This window comes from Anolis sagrei, chromosome 2 (genome assembly GCF_037176765.1).
Source record: "Anolis sagrei isolate rAnoSag1 chromosome 2, rAnoSag1.mat, whole genome shotgun sequence".
NCBI lineage: Eukaryota > Metazoa > Chordata > Lepidosauria > Squamata > Dactyloidae > Anolis > Anolis sagrei.
Genome location: NC_090022.1, coordinates 17,845,722 through 17,865,916, shown reverse-complemented (window position 1 = coordinate 17,865,916; position 20,195 = coordinate 17,845,722). Strand labels below are relative to the sequence as shown.

Sequence of the window (20,195 nt, the reverse complement as noted above, 5' to 3'; positions counted from 1 at the left end):
TGGACCCAGTACTCTGCAGGTCATTCATTAGGTTCCCTTGTGTCGTTCTGGAATTTTTGCTCACCATTTTTGTGATCCTTTTGACCCCACAGGGTGAGATCCTGCATGGAGCCCCAGACCGAGGGAGGTTATCAGTGGTCTTGTATCTCTTCCATTTTCTAATTATTGCTCCCACAGTTGATTTCTTCACACCAAGCTTCTTGCCTAATGCAGATTCAGTCTTTCCAGTCTGGTGCAGGGCAAAAAGTGGCAACAGCATCTACACTTGAACAGTACCAGCGTCCCACTTCTATAGGGATTAAACCTCTCTGGAGGTTTTGAGACTGGATGGCCATTTGTCGGGAGAGTTTTGACTATGGTCTCTTCTACACTGCCATATAATATCCAGATTATCGGCTTTGAACTGGATTATATGGCAGTGAAGGCTCATATAATCCAGTTCAAAGAACTGGAGTATGTGAAGGCTCGTATATTTTCCATTGCAGCGTTGTGACCAATGTTTTGGGCCCATCTCATTATATACTCTTTTATAGGTTCATCTTCTACCTCTGCTTTCTCGCCTTTTCACAAAAACAAAACACCCAATTTCCTTCCATTCCTATAGGTAGAGTTCTCTTATCTTGATTTAATCTATTCTGAAGTTGCATATAAGCAAACTGAAATATTTGCCTTCCTTGAGAAGCCTCTCTCTTAATTTAAACAGTAAAAAGAGGTAATCAAAAATAAACTTATCCCATTTTGAACCCCAACTTAAGCTTCCTCCACTGAAGAGGCTGATTAGATAAAGTCTTTGCTACTATGTATACCAAACTCATAGTAGAGCCTTTAATATTCGGCATGTGCCTTAACTTTATCATACCAAAGAAAATTATGCCATCCAAATCTAAATCATTACTTTCCATTTTCATGACTCTTTCATCTCCAAGTAGTATCCATTCCTCCCACCATATTAAACAACAAGTCTCATAACACAATGTAATAGAAGGGATTCCCAGTCTACCTCTTTCCTACAGTGTTGGGAAGATAGTCCAAGAAACAGAAAGACTTTAAAGAGTAATTTAGTCTATGTCTAGGGCTGTCTACAATCAAAGTGCTCCCTACAATCTATCGATCTATCTATCGATTGATATATCTAGCCTTCTGAGAAAGGTAAAGGTAAAAGTCTAATCGTGTTCGATTCTGGGGGTTGGTGCTCATCTCCATTTCTAAGCCAAAGAGCTGGCGTTGTCTGTAGATGCCTCCAAGGTCATGTGGCTGGCATGACAGCATGGAGCGCCGTTACCTTCCCGCCAGAACGGTACCTATTGATCTACACATTTGCATGTTTTCGAACTGCTAGGTTCACAGAAGCTGGGACTAACAGCAGGAGCTCACCCTGCTCCCTGGATTCAAACCATTGACCTTTTGGTCAGCAAGTTCAACAGCTTTCAGTCAGCAAGTTCAGCAGCAGTTTAACCTGCTGCGCCACCAGGGCCCGCCTCTATTTTAGTATTTATCGAGGAAGCACACTTGTACATTTGATTATGCACCAACTATACCCCAGTGGCGCCATGGGTTAAAGTGCTGAGCTGCTGAGCTTGATGACCAAAAGGTGGCAGGTTTGATTCTGGGGAACGGTGTGAGCTTCCACTGTCAGCCCTAGCTTCTGCCAACCTAGCAGTTCGAAAACATGCAAATGTGAGTAGATCAATAGGTACTGCTCCGGCGGGAAGGTAACGGCGCTCCATGCAGTCATGCCAGCCACATGACCTTGGAGGTGTCTATGGACAATGCTGGCTCTTCAGCTTAGAAATGGAGATGAGCACCACATCCCAGAATCAGACATGCCTGGACTTAATGTCAGGGGACAACCTTTACCTTTACCTATACCCATTTTATAGTGTATTTTCATTTTAAGATATTCATGACATCTTAGCTAAAATATATGGTCTTTAATGGTACATAGTTGATACAGTTCACAGATAGTCAGTTTGCCATGTGCTTCAGTGAACATGTGAAGCCTCTGACCAAAGGAAAGCTCAATGTTTCAACCAAAACTATCTTCAATGTTGCACTAGATTATTCAATAAAACGGATTCTATTCCGCACCATAGAGTGGTGGATCATCAAAATAAACAAAATTCAATTATATTGCCATGGCTTCTTACACAGAGAGAACAATGTGTGAAATGGTATATTTGCGGTCTTAAATGCTTCTCACCATGTTAACTTTTTTGTTAACCAGCGCTCCTCTTTTTCAAAAGAAGGAGTCTGTCATTTGAAAGTCTAAGAATATTAGCAGTAGTAGCAAGAAGCATTATGGCTGTTATCTATTTACATCCGTAGGGAGACCAAGCTTTTGTCCCCCCAACCCTGCTCTATGCCTGTGAAATGTGGACTGTCTACAGATGTCACACTCAACTCCTAGAATGATTCCACCAGCGTTGCCTCTGAAAAATCCTGCAAATCTCTTGGGAAGACAGATGGACAAATGTCAGCATGCTGAAAGAAGCAAAGATCACCAGCACTGAAGTGATGCTCCTATGCCATCAACTCCGCTGGACTGGCCACGTTGTCCGAATGCCAGTTCACCATCTCCCAAAGCAGTGACCTGACTCAAGAACGGGAAAGGTAACATTGGTGGACAGGAAAAGAGATTTAAAGATGGGCTTAACGCCAACCTTAAAAATTGTGGCATAGACATCGAGAACTGGGAAGCCCTGGCCCTTGAGTGCTCTAACTGGAGGTTAGCTGTGACCAGCAGTGCTGCAGAATTCAAAGAGGCATGAATGGAGGGTGAAAGGGAGAAACATGCCAAGAGGAAGGTGCATCAAGCCAACCCTGACGGGGACCACCTTCCACCTGGAAACTGATGTGCTCACTGCGGGAGAATATGCAGATCAAACATGGGACTCCACAGCCACCTACAGACTCACCACCAAGACACTACACTTGGAGGACCATCACCTCAGGCTATGAGGGATCGCCTAAGTAAGTAAGTAAAGTAAGTATCTATTTATTGTTATCAATATAACAACAGTTTCTCTTTGAAAGGGGAGAAAGTATAGACAGGTCCTGGCCTCAAAGTACTTGACAATGTAAAACTGGCAAAAGCCAACTGAGGAAGGGGCTGTGCATTTGAATGCTCATTTCAGAAGAAAGTAGTACACATGGAAGGTGTTCCAACAAGATATGAAAGGAAAGGACCTTGCTTATTATCCCCGCTTGTCTTTTGCCTTACACCATTTTATTTCTTGGGCTCGCATAAATAGTTACAGTAGAGCCTCACTTATCCAACCTTTGCTCATCCAACATTCTGTATTATCCAACACAGTCTGCCTCCCGCCTGGATTCACACCTATTTCAATACATTGCAATGTTTTGGTGCAAAATTCCTAAATACAGAAATTACTACATAACATTACCATGTATTGAATTGCTTTTTCTGTCAATTTGTTGTAAAAAGTGATGTTTTGGTGTTTAATTTGTATAATCATAATGTAATATGACATTTAATAGGATTCTCCTTGATCCCTCCTTATTATCCAAGATTTTTGCTTATCCAGCATTCTGCTAGCCTGTTGGATAAGCGAGACTGTACTATACAATCTCTGAGGATGCTTGCCATAGATGCAGGCAAAACATCAGGAGAGAATGCCTCTAGAACATGGCCATATAGCCCGAAAAAACCTACAACAACCCAGTGATTCCGGCCATGAAAGCCTTCGACAATACACTGTTCATTTCATATTGCACAATAAGACAACAAGGAAGCACAGTGGAAGCTGAGCAGGGTCAGCACTAGTCAGTGCTTGGATGAGAAACCATCAATGCATACCTGGAGCTTTAGGTTATATATAACACTGCTTCTTAAACTACGGTTCCTGACCACAAATGTGGTTCCCTTCACTCATGAAAATTTGGTGACAGTAAAGGGTTTCTAAACATCACCCATTTATGCAATTTTTAAAGAAAAAAAGACCTTAGATTACAAAATGTGGAGGTAACCATTTTTCCTCACCCAAAAGAAGGGGAGGAGGGTCTCTCTTGAGAAGGAAGGTGATAAGAAGGTGTGGATTTGGGTTGCAGTGTCTGCATCATAAAACACCAGCTGACCACCCGTGCTGTTTAAACACACTCGGATTCTTTTGGGTTCCTTGTCTAGAGAGGGAAGAGTGTCAAAATTGAGATTGGGGGCCCTGTATCGCCCTGACCATTTCCCCATCTCCCAGATTCCTCCCATGGGAGAAAATTCAATGGCACCTTTTCTCTCCACAGATTTCCTGGCGACTCCCACAGCCCATTCTTCTTCTTTTCCTACAGAAATGTCCCAGAAATGTCTCCCAGTTGTGAACCCTTCCCGGCCCAACACAATATATTTTTCTTCAAATCTTTCTGCCTTCTGAGGCAACGTTTGCCATTCTTCTCCCCATCTCACACTCTTATGGGCACGAGAAAGGATGAGTTGTGGGTGTGCTGTGTCTGGATCCAGAGTGATATTTGCTGTTCAGGATGGGGGAAAGACACGGAAAAGGAGAAGATGGGAAAATTTGGATGAGAAATCTCATTTCCATCGTCACACTCCCTTTCCCCTGTTTCCTCCCACAGACTTGGTCCCTCATTAAACACACACCTTTCTGCCACTTTTGTCCTGATATCAGGGCATCTGGGGAAATAAAGAAAAAGATTAAACATCAGACTAGTCTGCCTACAATACATCTTGTATCATCAAAGTAGGGGTGTTCCTCAGCATTGCTTCCTTAGCAGAAAACATGATACCAGTGCAGAAATAGCGCAGGAAAAAATATGGATAGACTCCTATACCACAAGTGTTCGATGTGTTTCAATACACTACTAACAACATATGCATGTGATATGGATTCACAAGATAACCTAACAGTTGTATAAGTTTTAACAAGCATATTTGAACCTTCTAGAGCAGTGTTTCTAAACCTGGGGGTTGGGACCCCTGGGGGGTAATGACGGGGGTGTTAGAGGGGTCGCCGAAGACCATCAGAAAATACAGTATTTTCCATTAGTTATGGGGGTTCTGTGTAGGAAGTTTGGCCCAATTCTATCGTTGTTGGGGTTCAAGCATTTTGAGTGTAGATGACCTATAAATTCCAACAACTACAACTCCCAAATGTCAAGATCTATTTTCCCCAAACTCCACCAGTGCTCACATTTGGACATATTGAGTATTTGTGCCATGTTTGGTCCAGATCCATCATTGTTTGAGTCCACAGTGCTCTCTGGAGGTAGGTGAACTACAACTCCAGAACTCAAGGTCAATGTCCACCAAACCTTTCCAGTATTTTCTGTTGGTCATGGGAATTCTGTGTGCCAAGTTTGGTTAAATTCCATCATTGGTGGGGTTCAGAACCCTCATTGATTGTAGGTGAACTATAAATCCCAGCAACTACAACTCCCAATGACAAAATTGATTCCCCCAACCCCACCAGTCTTCAAATGTGGGTGTATCAGGTATTTGTGCCAAATTTGATCCGGTGAATGAAAATACATCCTGCATATTATACATTTACATGACGATTCATAACAGGAGCAAAATTCCAGTTATGAAGTAGCAACAAAAATAATGTTATGGTTGGGAGCCACCACAACATGAGGAACTGTATTAAGGGGTTGTGGCATTAGGAAGGTTGAGAAACACTGTTCTAGAGTTCATTATATTTTAAATTTTTAGATATATAGTAACTGTTCAAGCCACCTTCAGTACCAAACTGGGAGACAGGCAGGAGTAATAATAATATTTTTAAAAAGCACCACATGACGGGTATAATAGGAGATGCTATTCATATTATATTTACACTTTCACTGAAGTTTTCTATAAGTCTCATTATTAGGACAAAGGTGGAATATAAATTAACAAAATAATAAAAATACTATTAAGATAATATCATGTTCACTTCTGAACTATTCTGTATAAAATAGGTTCCTTACTACCTCCGAATTGATTCATGATGCCAACTAGAAAGGAATTTACATCACAGCAGTCCCAAATTTTCCATTTCAGCTTTGGAGGAAAAGCCACTGGATTTTCAAATGCATTCTTTTCTTTAGTGCTGGTGGGAAAAAAAACAAAGAAGACACAAGCCCTTTGTGGGATGCTTTGCTCATCATAACAGTGGCCATTAATTTCCAAAGTCAGGTAGGAGAGAACAGAAATGAACTGTTGTAAGTCAGCCTGTAAAGCCTGTGTTTGTGTCCGATGTTCATGATGGGACTACAGATGATGTTCCTGATGGTGGGCGTGGGTCTGTTGGCAATGGGGGTGAGGGTTTACCAGGGCCTGAGTTAAGCTCAGAGGAGAGACCCGAGCTGTCTCAGGAAGATTCACAAGGTCACATTCCCGAGAGAGGCTTTCCATTGTATTTCTCAGAGGAACTGTCTGAAGATGATTTGTCAGGTGCAGAAGTTTTTTTTTTTATCGTGTCATCAGCAACCATTGTATTAATGGGAATGTAGATAGAAAGCAAGGCTTTTGTAAACAGAGACAGAGTACTCAGGCACACTTGCCTCAAGCAGACAAGAGTTCTTTCTCCCACCCTGGACATTATTCCACAGATATATAAACCTCACTTGACTAGTTTCCAACACACCACACAACCTCTGAGGATGCCTGCCATTGATGCAGGCAAAACATCAGGAGGGAATGCTTCTGGAACATGGCCATACAGCCCGGGAAACTCACAGCACCCAGTTCAGACCTTTTACAATCTTGATTGCTCACATCTGGAGACACATACTATATACACACTGCTCTCACCATTATGTAGCATTAGTAGAAACAAATGGATCCAATTACCTTAGAGAAATGTTTCTAACATCCTAGAGGAAAAAAGAAAAAGAGAAGATGAACGTGAGTGCTTGTTACATGCCATAATATAAGGAAACATAAGGACTGACGAGGATAGATGTAGAATTATACAAGCCAGCCAAAGAGAGCCCATATTGTGAACTTCCACATGTGAAAGAAACTGTGTATGTATGTTAAAGGAGGAAGATTTAGAACAAGGTAGAGCTACTCATTCTATAGTCTAGAACCTTTAGTCAAAAAATCAACACAAAAAATCCCAGGTTGACTTATTCACATATAAATGTATGAGCTAAGTTAAGTACTGTACTTATCAAAAAGGGACCATCTTCGTATGGGAGCGAAAGGTCCATCCCATAAGAATCTAAGAAAGGTATCAACTCCCTCTATTCTTTGTGCTGTGCTATTGCTTCAGGGTTACCCCCCACCCCCACCTCCATGGAATGACCCTTGACTCATCCATGGGTCATATCAAAATCCATAATTTTGGCCTCAATATATACCTGAGTATACCAGCAGTCCCTGCATTACAAATATCTGACTTACCACTTCATCACACTAGAGAAAACTCAAAATCTGGTTTCAGCCTCCTGTAGAGTTCTGGGGTTCGTAGTTTAGTGAGGCTGTTAAAGGCTCCTCCCTAAACTACAAACCCCAGAATTCTGCAAGAGGCAGAAACCGGATTTTAAGTCAATTTTTTTCCCTAGTGTGATGAATAGGTTACACAAACGGAGGTGAGACAACAGGAGTGAGAGGAAATCTACACTTCGGAAGGAAAATTCACCAGGGGAAGGGTTATCTTGGCAAAAAGGTATCTTCAGGGGCGGTTCTTCCATTACGCTAAGTAAGCGGTTGCGGAATAGTTTGTTTTTCCAGGGGCGCCGAGGCGCCTCTGTAAATGCCCCTCCACAGTTGCGAGTTGCAATCTTTCTCTGTCTCCAGAGGTGGCTCAAGGCAAATTACACTTTTGCTTAGAGCGTGCGTCTTGGGGGAGGGGGGGCGCTCTTGAGCTCCCACACATGGCCTCCGGGGGAAACGAGAACTGACGGGGGACTCGGTGGAGAGCATGAGGAAGATCAATATGGCGCTTCTGGCCTGGGGAGGGCTGGCGAGAGAAGGGAGCAAAGTGGGCAAAAAGAGAGCCGTGGGAGGGGCAAAGGGACAGACCCCTCTTCTGCCTGTCTTTCCCCTCCATTGGGTTCGGGAGTTGGAGTCTCAGTTTGGCCACAATCCGTGACTTGGTGTGGGAAACTCATTCCCATTTGGTTACTTTTCTGCAATGTTTTGGGGAGGAAAGGCTTGGAATATGGCTTCTCCTCTTCGTTCTCTTCCTCCTCCCACTACTTTGGGACGAGCAGAGATTTCTCCCTGGTGTCGCGTGGAGTCCTGAGGTGTGGGTGTGTTGCCTTCAGGGACTGAACTCTGTTGTTGCTCCCGCCTGCTTCTCTTTGGCTTGCAGCAAATGGTTTGCCCGAAGAGCAGGCTTCCCTTCTCTAACCTTCCCTTCTCTCTCTCTTCCCCCCGGCCTTTCCAAGAGCAGGATTCCCTTCCCTTCCTTTCCTTTCCTTTCCTTTCCCCTTCTCTCTCTCTCTCTCTCTCTCTCTCTCTCCCCCCCCCCCCCCCTCATCCTTTTCAAGAGCAGGCTCCCCTTCTTTTCTCTTCCTTTCCCTTCTCCCTCCCGCGTCCTTTTCTCCCGTGGAAGGAGAGACTTTCCGTAGAGATCTTCCCCCGAAGCTCTCGAGGTTTGTAAAGCATCAGATCTGGGGAATATGGAGCGTTTCCTAGTTTCCCAAGTTTCTCCTCCTCTCCCTTTCCCTCTCCACAAGCTGTGGTTTCTGCAAAAGGCTTGAAGTCCAACCCCAGGCTTTCCAGCCAGTCCAGGATATTTAATATTGTGTGTTTATATAATATTTATAATATTATAATGTAATATAATATAATACTACTAATAATAATACAAAATAATAATTATATATTTTATAGTAAAGGTAAAGGTTTTCCCCTGACATTAAGTCCAGCGTGTCCAACTCTGGGGGTTGATGCTCATCTCCATTTCTAAGCCAAAGAGCTGGCATTGTCCATAGACACCTCCAAGGTCATGTGGGCAGCATGACTGCATGGAGCACCATTACCTTCCCACCGGAGCAGTACTATTGATCTACACACATTTGCATGTTTTCAAACTGCTAGGTTGGCAGAAGCTGGGGCTAACAGCAGAAGCTCATGCCACTCTCTGGATTCAAACCTGCGACCTTTTGGTCAACAAGCTTAGCAGCTTAGTGCTTTAACCCACTGCACCACCGGGGGCTCCCAGTAATATAAAATATAATATATTTTATATTACATTTAATATTACTAATAATATTATAATATATTGTATGCATATATATCTTGTAAGCCACTCTGAGTCCCCCTCGGGGTGAGAAGGGCGGCATATAAATGCCGTAAATAAATAAATTATATAATATAATGCCAAGTTTTCAAACTTTGATTGTGTGCATGTTTTCTTTTAAATCCAGTACAAAGGTACCCTTGGTTTGGTCTGATACCATAAATAAATAAATACCAGGGAATCCTGGAGGCACCAGGACGCTTTGGTAAAGAAGGCTAAAGATCTTAGGTGCATCAACAGTTTAGAATTAATGAAGTTAGCCCTGACATTGGCAAACTTTGGCCCTCTAGGCATTTTGGACTTCAACTCCCATCATTCCTAACAGCCTCAGGCCCCTTCCTTTCCTCCCTTTTCCTGCTTAAGCGGCTGAAGGGGAAAAGGCTGTTCAAGGACCTGAGGCTGTTAGGAATGGTGGGAGTTGAAGTCCAAAACATCCAGAGGGCCAAAACTTGTCCATGTCTGAGTTGGCACCACTTTTAAGTGCCATGGCTCAATGCTAGGGAATTCTGAGAGATGTTGGGTGCTTCCACACTGTAGAATTAATGCAGTTGAGACTCGCTTTTAATTGCCATGGCTCAATGCTAGGACTTGTGTTTTGGTGAGGCACCAGCACTTTGTTACAAGTATTGCAATCATTATGGCCATCCAAATGAGGTCCTAAGGAAGAGTCTTACCCTCTCTGTATAGGTAAGACTGTATTTTCATTGCAATTCAGAGTGCATCTCCACTGTCCAATGAATGTAGTCTGGCTGACTTTTAACAGCCATGGCTCAATACTAGGAATTTCAGTTTCTCAAGTCACTCCTGACACGTAATTTTTTTTTTTTTTGGTGAGGCAGCATTTTAGTAAGAAAGGCTAAAAACCTTGGGTGCATCTAACACTGTAAAGTTAATGCATTATGACCCCACTTTTAGGTGCCAGGAGTCAATCCTGGAGAAGTGTAGTTTAGTGGAGCACCAGCACTTACAAAGAAGGCTAAAGTATTGTAGTTTGGTGAGGGACCAAGGCATTCAGCAAGTGGCGCAGTGGGTTAAAGCACTGTGCTGGCAGGACTGAAGACCGACAGGTCGCAGGTTCAAATCTGGGGAGAGGCAGATGAGCTCCCTCTATTAGCTCCAGCTCCTCATGCGGGGACATGAGAGAAGCCTCTCACTAGGATGATAAAACATCAAAATCATCCGGGCATCCCCTGGGCAACGTCCTTGCAGACGGCCAATTCTCTCACAACAGGAGCGGTTGCTCCTGACACAACAAATTTTTTTTTAAAAAGCAAGTATGGCAGAGACGTAGCAAGTATCTTTATGGCCATCCAATTGAGGTCCTTAAGTGAGTGCCTCTGTGCATGGATGAGACTATTTTCATCATAGGGGGTTGGACTGGATGGCCTATGAGGTCTTTTCCAACTCTAGGAGTCTATGAAACTGCATTAAGGTTACAGTGTATATGCACCCAGTAGGCTGGTGAGACACTAGTCTTTGGAAAAGATGGCTCAAGACCTTACAAATCTTAAACTCCCAGGATTCCAGAGCATTGAGGCACGGCAGTTAAAGTGGTGTCAAACTGCTTTGCTTCTACAGTGTAGATGCACCCTTTGACTTTTACAAAGTGTCTGGCCTCTGTCCTCAGCCTTTTCTTGGGCAGTTTGTGAGTGCTCTTGCGTGCCTTTACCCTGCTTTCTTCCCCACCCCACCCTTTCTCAAGCCTTCCTTCGCCTTGTAAAACGAGGCTTTCAGGAGATGCTGCAGGTCATGCGGCTGTGTTAGTGCAAAACTGGACTTTCCAAGAAGAGAGAACCTCAGGACAAAGTCTTGGCTTTCCATTGCTCTTTGGCCTCTCCTTCACTCACAGTGGAGAGTGCATCACCAGATTTTTGGAATTGTAGTGTTACTCGCAAGAACATGACACACTCAAAACACCCCATTTCCATGAGTCATGCTAATGTTTGTATGCAAAGATATAGGCTGGCTCTACACCAGGTGTGGGTAAATTCTGGCCCTCCAGGGGTTTTGGACTTCAATTCCCACCATTCCTAACAGCCTCAGGCCCTTTCCTTTCCCCCCTCAGCCGCTTAAGCAGGAAAAGGGTGAAAGGAAGGGGCCAGAGGCTGTTAGGAATGGTGGGAGTTGAAGTCCAAAACCCCTGGAGGACCAAAATTTGTCCATGCCCATATATTTGTGCGTGTGTGTGTGCAATTGTTGTTGTTGTTTTTTTTGGGGGGGGGGCGCCAAAATACTCTTTGCTTACCATTGAAAATTACCTAGGGCCGCCTCTGGGTATCTTCACTAAAGCTTTAGCGCCAATCCTTGTTTTCACAACAACTGTGACCACTTCTGTTTCCTTTGGATACTCCTGTGTATTTAAAGCTCATTTGTGGTATGTCAGAATTGAGCTCCTCCATTCCTAAACAAATAAGGGAGGCACATAAAGATTAAGAATTCAGAGAACATCTTACCTGGAGGAGGTGCGTTTGTGGTTGCTGACATTTTAATTCCATCTCTCGGACACAATTTTCAAGAGAGGATAGTTCCTTTGAAACTTTACTCAAGACTGCATCCCTCTCGCTTGTGATCTCCTCCACCACTCTTTCCATCTGGGCCAGTAGAAGCTTCTTTTGAGCTTCCAAAATCTGGTATAATTGTCTGAAGTTTACCTCTGTCTTCTCCCTCTCTGTCTTCATGAGCTTCTGCAATAAACAGATAGGAATGAGCTTTTCATGTGGAACACAACCTTCCCAGCTATTTATCGTGTCATCCGCAACCAGAACATTGTATTACATTTCTAACAGAACAAAACAAACAGATTAAAAAAACACACACAAATTTTGCAAACTTGGTAGCTGATTAAATGTCCTTTGACCAGTATCTGGCCACTTGGAGTGCTTCTGGTGTTGCCACAAGAAGGTCCTCTATTGTGCATGTGGCTGGGCTCAGGTTGCATTGCAGCAGGTGGTCAGTGGTTTGCTCTTCTCCGCACTCGCATGTCGTGGATTCCACTTTGTGGCTCCATTTCTTAAGATTGGCTCTGCATCTTGTGGTGCCAGAGCACAGTCTGTTCAGCGCCTTCCAGGTCGCCCAGTCCTCTGTGTGCCCAGGGGGGAGTTTCTCATCTGGTATCACCCACGGATTGATGTGCTGGGTTTGAGCCTGCCACTTTTGAACTCTTGCTTGCTGAGGTGCTCCAGCGAGTGTCTCTGTAGATCTAAGAAAACTATTTCTTGATTTAAGTCGTTGACGTGCTGCCTGACACCCAAACAAGGGATGAGCTGGAGATGTCTCTGCCTTGGTCCTTTCACTATTGGCTGCTACTGTGAACCACCTTCCCAGCTTCAATGCAATTATCAGATTTCAGATATTCAGAGAATTACTGAAAAAAGATTTTTATTTTCACATTTCCAAGGAAATAAAAATCAAAAGATTGCTCAGATTGGGCCATAGTAGCACTTACCTAGAGAGAACATTTTAATCAAATCCACAAATTATGAAATCCACAAAAGTCAAACCTGCACATGTGAAGGGGAAACTGTACATACATACACTGAAGATGGGGAAATGCTGATGCCTTGCTGGCTGGATATGGATGCCATTTGGCCCTTTTCCCATTATTAACTGATCCACCTGCCATTTTCAAAGGTCTGAGATTTTATTTTCACTGGGTTATGCATGTTATATTCCATTAAAGGATTTCGCATTGATTACGCAGGTGGGAGTTAGGAAGGGGACTGGACAAAGGCATGGGCATGTGCACCCTTGTCTCAATCAGTCACTTATGTGGGGAGGACTTATTTGTTTATTTACCATGTCAGGAGCAAACCAAACAGTTGTATTGTATTTTTAAAAACAAGCAACCCCCCCCCCCATAAAGTTTGCAAGCTTGGCATTCTATTAAATGTCATTTGACCAGTAGCTGGCCACTTGGAGTGCTTTCTCTGTTGCTATAAGAGGGTCCTCCATTGTGCATATGGCAGGGCTCAAACTGCATTGTAGTAGGTGGTCAGTGGCTTGCTCTTCTCCGCACTTGCATGTCGTGGACTCCACTTTGTAGCCTCATTTCTTAAAGTTGGCTCTGCATCTCATGGTGCCAGAGCACAGTCTGTTCAGCACCTTCCAAGTCGCCTAGTTTTCTGTGTGCCCAGGAGGGAGTCTCTCATTTGGTATTAGCCATTGATTGAGGTTCTGGGTTTTAGCCTGCCACTTGTGGACTCTCGCTTGCTGAGGGAGGACTGAGGGAAGGGAATCAGATGGAGGTTGGGAGCATATGTGCATTCCCCCAGTCAGTCACTTGTTCATTTGGGTAGAAGAGGGGAAGAAAATGAAAAAGGGGAAGGGAGGGCAGAGGAAAGTACACCTGCTGCTCTGATAGGGAAACAAGTTGTCCAGGAATACCTGGCCGCTCTAAATGAATTCAAGTCCTCGGGGCCAGATCAACTACATCCAAGAGTATTGGAGTATTTGAGAGTTCTTGGGAACAAGACAAGTCCCAGCAGATTGGAGAAGGGCCAATGTGGTCCCAATCTTCAAGAAGGGGGAAAAGGACAACCCAAACAATTACTGTCCAGTTGGCTTCACGTTGATACCAGGCAAGATTCTTGAAAAGATCATTAAGGAAGTGGTCTGCAAACACTTAGAAACAAATGCGGTCATTGCTAATAGTCAACACAGATTTATCAAAAAGAAATCATGCCAGACTAATTTGATCTCTTTTTTCAACAAAGTTACAAGTTGGCTAGATGCAGGGAGTACCGTGGATGTAGCATACCTGGACTCCAGTAAGGCCTTTGACAAGGTCCCCCATGACCTTCTGGCAAACAAACTAGTCAAATGTGGGCTAGGCAAACTATGGTTAGGTGGATCTGTAATTGGTAAATTGAATGAACCCAATGCTTCCTCTTCATCCTGGAAAGAAGTGACAACTGGAATGCCGCAGGGTTCCCTCCTGGGCCCGGTCCTGTTCAGGATCTTTATTAATGACTTAGATGAAGGGTTAGAAGGCATGATCTTCACGTTTGCAGATGACACCAAACTGGGAGGGATAGCCAATAAACCAGAAGACAGGAGCTGAATACAAAACGATCTTAATAGATAAGAGAGATACGCCAGAGCTAACAAAATGAAGTTCAACAGTGACAAATGCAAGATACTCCACTTAGGCAGAAAAAATGAAATGTAAAGATACAGAATGGGGGACACCTGGCTCAAGAGCAGTACGTGTGGACAAGATCTTGGAGTCCTCATGGACAACAAGTTAAACATGAGCCAACAATGTGATGCTGAAGCTTAAAAAGCCAATTGTATTTTGGCCTGCATCAATAGGTCTAGATCCAGTGTCTAGATCCAAGGAAGTCATGCTACCCCTCTATTCTGCCTTAGTCAGCCCACACATGGAATACTGTGTCCAAATCTGGGCACTACAATTGAAGGGAGATGTTGACAAGCTGGAATGTGTCCAGAGGAGGATGACTCAGGGGTCTGGAGAACAAGCCCTATGAGGAGCAGCTTAAAGAGCTGGACATGTTTAGCCTGCAGAAGAAAAGGCTGAGAGGAGACATGATGAGGGCCATGTATAAATATGTGAGGGGAAGTCATAGGGAAAGGGGGGCAGGTTTGTTTTCTGGTGCTCATGAAACTAGGATATGGAAAGGAGATTCCACCTGAAGATGAGGAAGAACATCCTAACTGTAAGAGCTGTTCAGCAGTGCAACTCTGTGCCCCGGAGAGTGGTGGAGGCTCCTTCTTTGGAGGTTTTTAAGCAGAGGCTGGATGGCCATCTGTCAGGGGTGCTTTGGATGAGATTTTCCTGCCTCTTGGTGGGGGGTTGGACTGAATGGCCCACGAGGCTCTTCCAACTCTAGGATTCTATGATTCTATTATCACTCAGGCATGACAGGAGAGGGTCGGGACTTAGCAAGGGAAGGGAAAGAGAGAATGGTGCTGAGAAGAAAGCACATCAAACAAACCTTTGTTGGGACCGCCTTCTATCTGGAAATCTCTAGCCTCATTGTAAAAGACTCTGTGTATCCAGAACAGGTCTCCATAGACACTTATGGACCCACCACCAAGACTTTACCCTCATAAGACAATCATACTTGGCTACAAGGGATTACTGCTGCTGCTGATATAATGCCAGAAATCTCCTATTATATAAAATGATCTTTAAGGAGTGGGAAGTGTGCAATCAAGATAAATTGGGCTTCAGATTAAAACAGGTGTGACCTTAACAGGGTCAAGTCACAGCAGTGGACTCGGTTGGGATGTAGTGTGGATTCATCTTTAGTCATTCTTAGTAATATTCTCAGGAATATTTCCACTTACAATGAAGTCTTGGCTTTCCTTTGTTGTTTGAGCTCTAAATTCCAGCATTTTCTCTTTCTGCTTTTTCAGAAAGTCCAGATGATGACAGATCAGATCCTAAAAAGAAAGTAGACATTCATATTTGGCTAAAGGAAACAAAGAGGAAGAGAACATTGTTGCTTCCTTTCAGGAAGGACGACAAGGAGTGTTAGATGGCTTTAGCAGTCACACTATAAATGCTATAAATACATTATACATCTGCAGTGAAGCCCAGGAACCCAATATATGAAGTGACATCTATGAAAGACTACAACGAACAGCAAGTGTGACCAAACTCTGCTTGAAGAGGTTGGGCATGAGCTACCCTTGGGTTTAGGTTTTATTGCTGCATCCCTTTCAACATTGTGTAATCGGTAAACCTCCTTTTGTTCCACTTGTGATTTCATCTCATTTTGGCAGATCCTTGAACCTGGTTGGTTTTAGGATTCCAGGACTGGGTTCCTACAGACCAGTATTTTGGCCTACTATTCTCCTAAATAGATTGATATATCTAATGTGAGCATTTATTTTGAGGGGCACAATAGTGGCGATGTGACGGCGCGACTGGCGCCACTTGCATGTAAATATATAATTGAATTGTTTGGTTATCTGCAGCTGTCAATCAATGTTGTTTTGCATTGGTTGAATTGCTTTCCCAGCTCAATTGTTTGACTCCACCCCTTCCTAGGGAAAAGGGTAGTGCTTTCTTTTTCATTCCACCATCAATCAGCTTAACAGATGGAGGTGAGAAAGGCTTGGCTCTATGCTCTTAGTCAAGTCATCTCTTACCACCAATTCTTAAGTTTATACTCTTAAGATTCATACTTCATGCCCAGCTCACCTGGACGATGTTGAGGTAAGCGCCTTCAAACCAGTCCTTTGGCATCAAGAGGAATACTTTGTGCCTTCAATATAGGTCATCGGACTGGGGTTGTGAATGTTCCGACTTTCACAGCCATTGAGAAAGAGGGAACTTGGAAAACTCATTGGACCCAAGACTCTAGAGATGTAATGTATATTTTCTTTACCCTTTTTGGAACATCAAGTTTAGTGCCTAAGAAAGATAACTCTTTGTAAACAATAAAGCCTATTTCGAGTTATCTGTAGTGTTTTGTTGGTCCTTGAGAGTTCCAGTTCTCTAAAGGAAGGCAAGAAGCAATCCCCTGGGGAAAAGATACCACGTCCATGTTTCTTTCACTAAGAACTATAGCCCACAGGCAGCGACGGCTCAGGCAACACAATGATGTTCCTCAAAGTTCTGCTTCGTTTTGATGTTTTTGAAGAATTCTTATAGCCACTTTTTCTGCCACAAAATTCAAGGCCATCTATAAAGCCAACATATCAAAAAGCAGGCCTTGACAAAAAATATATTCAGTCCAAAACAACTTGTTTTGTTTCGAGGACAACTCCCATTGTTTTAAGGAAGTTGGTTGAGAGAGTATTACACCTTCTCTTACGTGTAGCTCCAAAGTAAGCTTTTCAGGCTTCACCATGATGCCATTTATCTACATAACAATTTCCGTATTGAAGAAGATCAAGGGGTGCTGCAGAAATGCATCCAGTTATTTATTTATTTATTTATTAGCTTTTGACACACTGCACCAGGCATCTCCGGACACCTCACAGGGGTTCTCTTCAAAACAGCAATAAGGGACAATTGAAATGTATGATGTGTGGGGTGACAATTAAAAAGTAGTGATCATAAAATGAATTAGTGCAATGGCTCTCACATGTTGGTCCTCCAGGGCTTTAATGACCAGGAATGCTAGCCAGCTCTGCCTAGGGTGCATCTACACTACAAATTTAATGTGGTTTAACACAACTTTAACTGTCAGGGATGAATATTATCATGAGAGGTGAAGCGTTGCAAGATCTTTCGCCTTTTCTATCAAATAATGCTGGATGCTTCACCAAACTACAAATCCCATGATTGCATAAGGCAGTATCAAACTTGATTAAACCTGTACCATTACAGTCAGGAAGTCTGAGAGCTAAAGACCCAAACATCTTGAGGGCCAGGATTTGGGAGCCACTGGATTAGTCTTTCAGGTGCTGCAGGACTGTTGTCTTAAACCAGTGGTTCTCAACTTGTAGTTCCCCAGGTATTTTGTCCTACAACTCCCAGAAATCCCAGCCAGTTCACCAGCTGTTAGGATTTCTGGGAGTTGAAGGTCTTAAACTGTCAGCCTATATCAGGCCTACCCAGTCAACTTTCAATCATGAGTTTTGATTTACATCTGTTGTTTTTTTTTTAATGTCAGGAGTGACTTGAGAAACTGCAAGTTGTGTCTGGTGTGAGAGAATTGGTTGCATGTAAGGACATTGCCCAGGGGCTGCCTGGATGTTTGACGTTTTACCATCCTATGGGAGGTTTCTCTCATGTCCATGCATGGGGAGCTGAAGCTGACAGTGGGAGCTCACCCACTCTCCCGATTTGAAGCACAGACCTGTCGGTTAGCAGTCCTGCCTGCACAAGGAATTAACCCATTGTGTCACCTGGGGCTCCATCCTATTGCTACTATATGTCATTTTTGTATCTGCATTTGATACAGTTATGTTGTTGCTTATTCGTTCAGTTGCTTCTGACTCTTTATGACTTTATGCACCAGCCCACGCCAGAGCTCCCTGCCGGCCTTCACCATCCCCAGCTCCTTCAGAGTCAAGTCAGCCACTTCAAGGATACCATCCATCTATGATACAGTGTGTGTGTGTGTGTGTGTGTATACACACACACAAACATATATATACATACACACACACAGTGTTTGTATCTATGTAATTTATTGTATTTTTATGTTCATATGTTTTTGAATTTGTTGTATCCTGCCTTGAGATATCAGGAGAGGCAGGTAATAAATATTAATTATTATTATTATTATTATTATTATTAATATTAATATTATTATATGCTTAGGCCCAGTTGCAAATGAAAGTCCCTCCAACTGTCACGACCTTGGCCTTAGAACAGACATGGGCAAATTTCGACCCTCTAGGTGTTTCGAACTTCAACTCCCACAATTCATAACAGCTGGTATACATGTTCTTTGGCCAATGAGCCTCAAGTGCCTCAGCAGATTACAAATCCCAGAATTTCACAGCATTGAGCCATGGCAATCCAAATGATAGTGAACTGCACAGTTCTGTAGTGTAGAAGGAGTCAAACATCCTTTTTCTGTAACTGATACATAAACATTTACATTAAATATTGCATGCATTTAAGTGAGTTGGTGATGGTCTATATTGGATTTCCACAGTCAGAACACCATAACAAAATGCTAACCAAAACCTAAAGAAGAATGCCAAACTATTCCAACGCCCTTCTCTTCAAGATGCCAGATTTACTTCCTACCTTGTACTTCTGGGCAGCCTCCTCGGCAGGAACCACGGCATGATTTCTGTGTGCTCGGGATCGGTCACAAACCACACAAATGGGGATTTCATCATCCTTACAGAAAAGCTTAAAGGGCTCCTGGTGCTTCTTACAGGCGATCTCTGTGGCCAGTGCCCTCTTTCCCACCAAAGGCGTCAATTTCTTAGTTATTTCTACAAAATTTGCCAGCTGTTTATTTGACACAAAGTTCTTCTGCAGGAAAGGTTTTCTGCATTGAGGGCAGGTGGGCACCTGGTCCGATTCTCCCGAGAACTGAGCGATGCACCCCCGGCAGAAGTTGTGCCCACATTCTATGGTCACTGGATCCCTGAAATAATCCAGGCAGACTGAGCAAGTGGATTCCTCACAGAGCTCCTGAACAGGATCTCCCAAAGCTGCCTCCATAGCTGCTTCAAGGAAGCCAGAGTTGGTTTCACTTTCTTGGCTTTCAGAGGCTAGGCCTTTCTATTTTGGGTAAATGATTCACTTCTCAAACAGACCCAGCCTTGCAAAACAATAGTGAAATGGATTTTGGACTCTGTGTAATGTCATAGTAGAGAGTAGGTGCTGTAGTTAGAAATCCTGATTTAGGAGTGAAGATACAGGTGGCTTATTATTATTATTATTATTATTATTATTATTATTATTTCTCGCACTTCTACCCCAACCTTCTCAACCCCTGAGGGGGGACTCAGGGCGGCTTACAAAAAGGCACAATTCGATGCCGGCACAACAATAAGGTAAAACAATTCAACATATAAACAGTAATTAACCAATTAACAATTAAAACAATTAAAACAGTCCATTACATATCACAATCCCTAAAAACAATCTAGTGCTCAACGTTTATAGCTCAGAGTCCGTAAATTCAAAATCCACATTGTCCAATCCAGCAATTCTAGTCTTCGCTTGTGCCTTATCTACCCGCCAGATTACCCGAAGGCCTGGTCCCAAATCCATGTTTTTGATTTCCTTCTAAAGGAAAGGAGGGAAGTTGATGACCTAATTTCCCCAGGGAGTGAGTTCCACAGGTGAGGGGCCACCACTGAAAAGGCCCTGCTCCTTGTCCCCACCAATCTCACTTGTGATAGAGGTGGGGCCGAGAGCAGTGCCTCTCCAGAAGATCTTAAACTCCGAGGCAGGACGTAAAGGGAGATCCGTTTGGACAGATACGCTGGGCCGGAACCGTATAGGGTTTTGTAGGTCAAAACCAGCACTTTGAATTGTGCTCGGAATTGGATTGGCAGCCAGTGGAGCTGACATAACAGAGGGGTGGTATGCTCCCTGTATGA

The 20,195-nt window shown here is 43.4% G+C and overlaps 1 protein-coding gene across 1 annotated transcript; it reads right to left on the bottom strand.

Moving 5' to 3' along the window:
• Positions 1-2,599: 2,599 nt before the first annotated feature.
• Positions 2,600-19,308, bottom strand: LOC137096163 (zinc finger protein RFP-like). Its single transcript, XM_067464749.1, has 6 exons — positions 18,883-19,308; positions 11,660-11,890; positions 6,806-6,828; positions 5,944-6,062; positions 4,613-4,645; positions 2,600-4,482 (listed from the first exon to the last, which is right to left on the bottom strand). The coding sequence occupies exons 1-6, from the start codon at positions 19,306-19,308 to the stop codon at positions 3,968-3,970; spliced, it is 1,347 nt and encodes a 448-aa protein (XP_067320850.1). The 3' UTR covers positions 2,600-3,967.
• Positions 19,309-20,195: the final 887 nt, after the last annotated feature.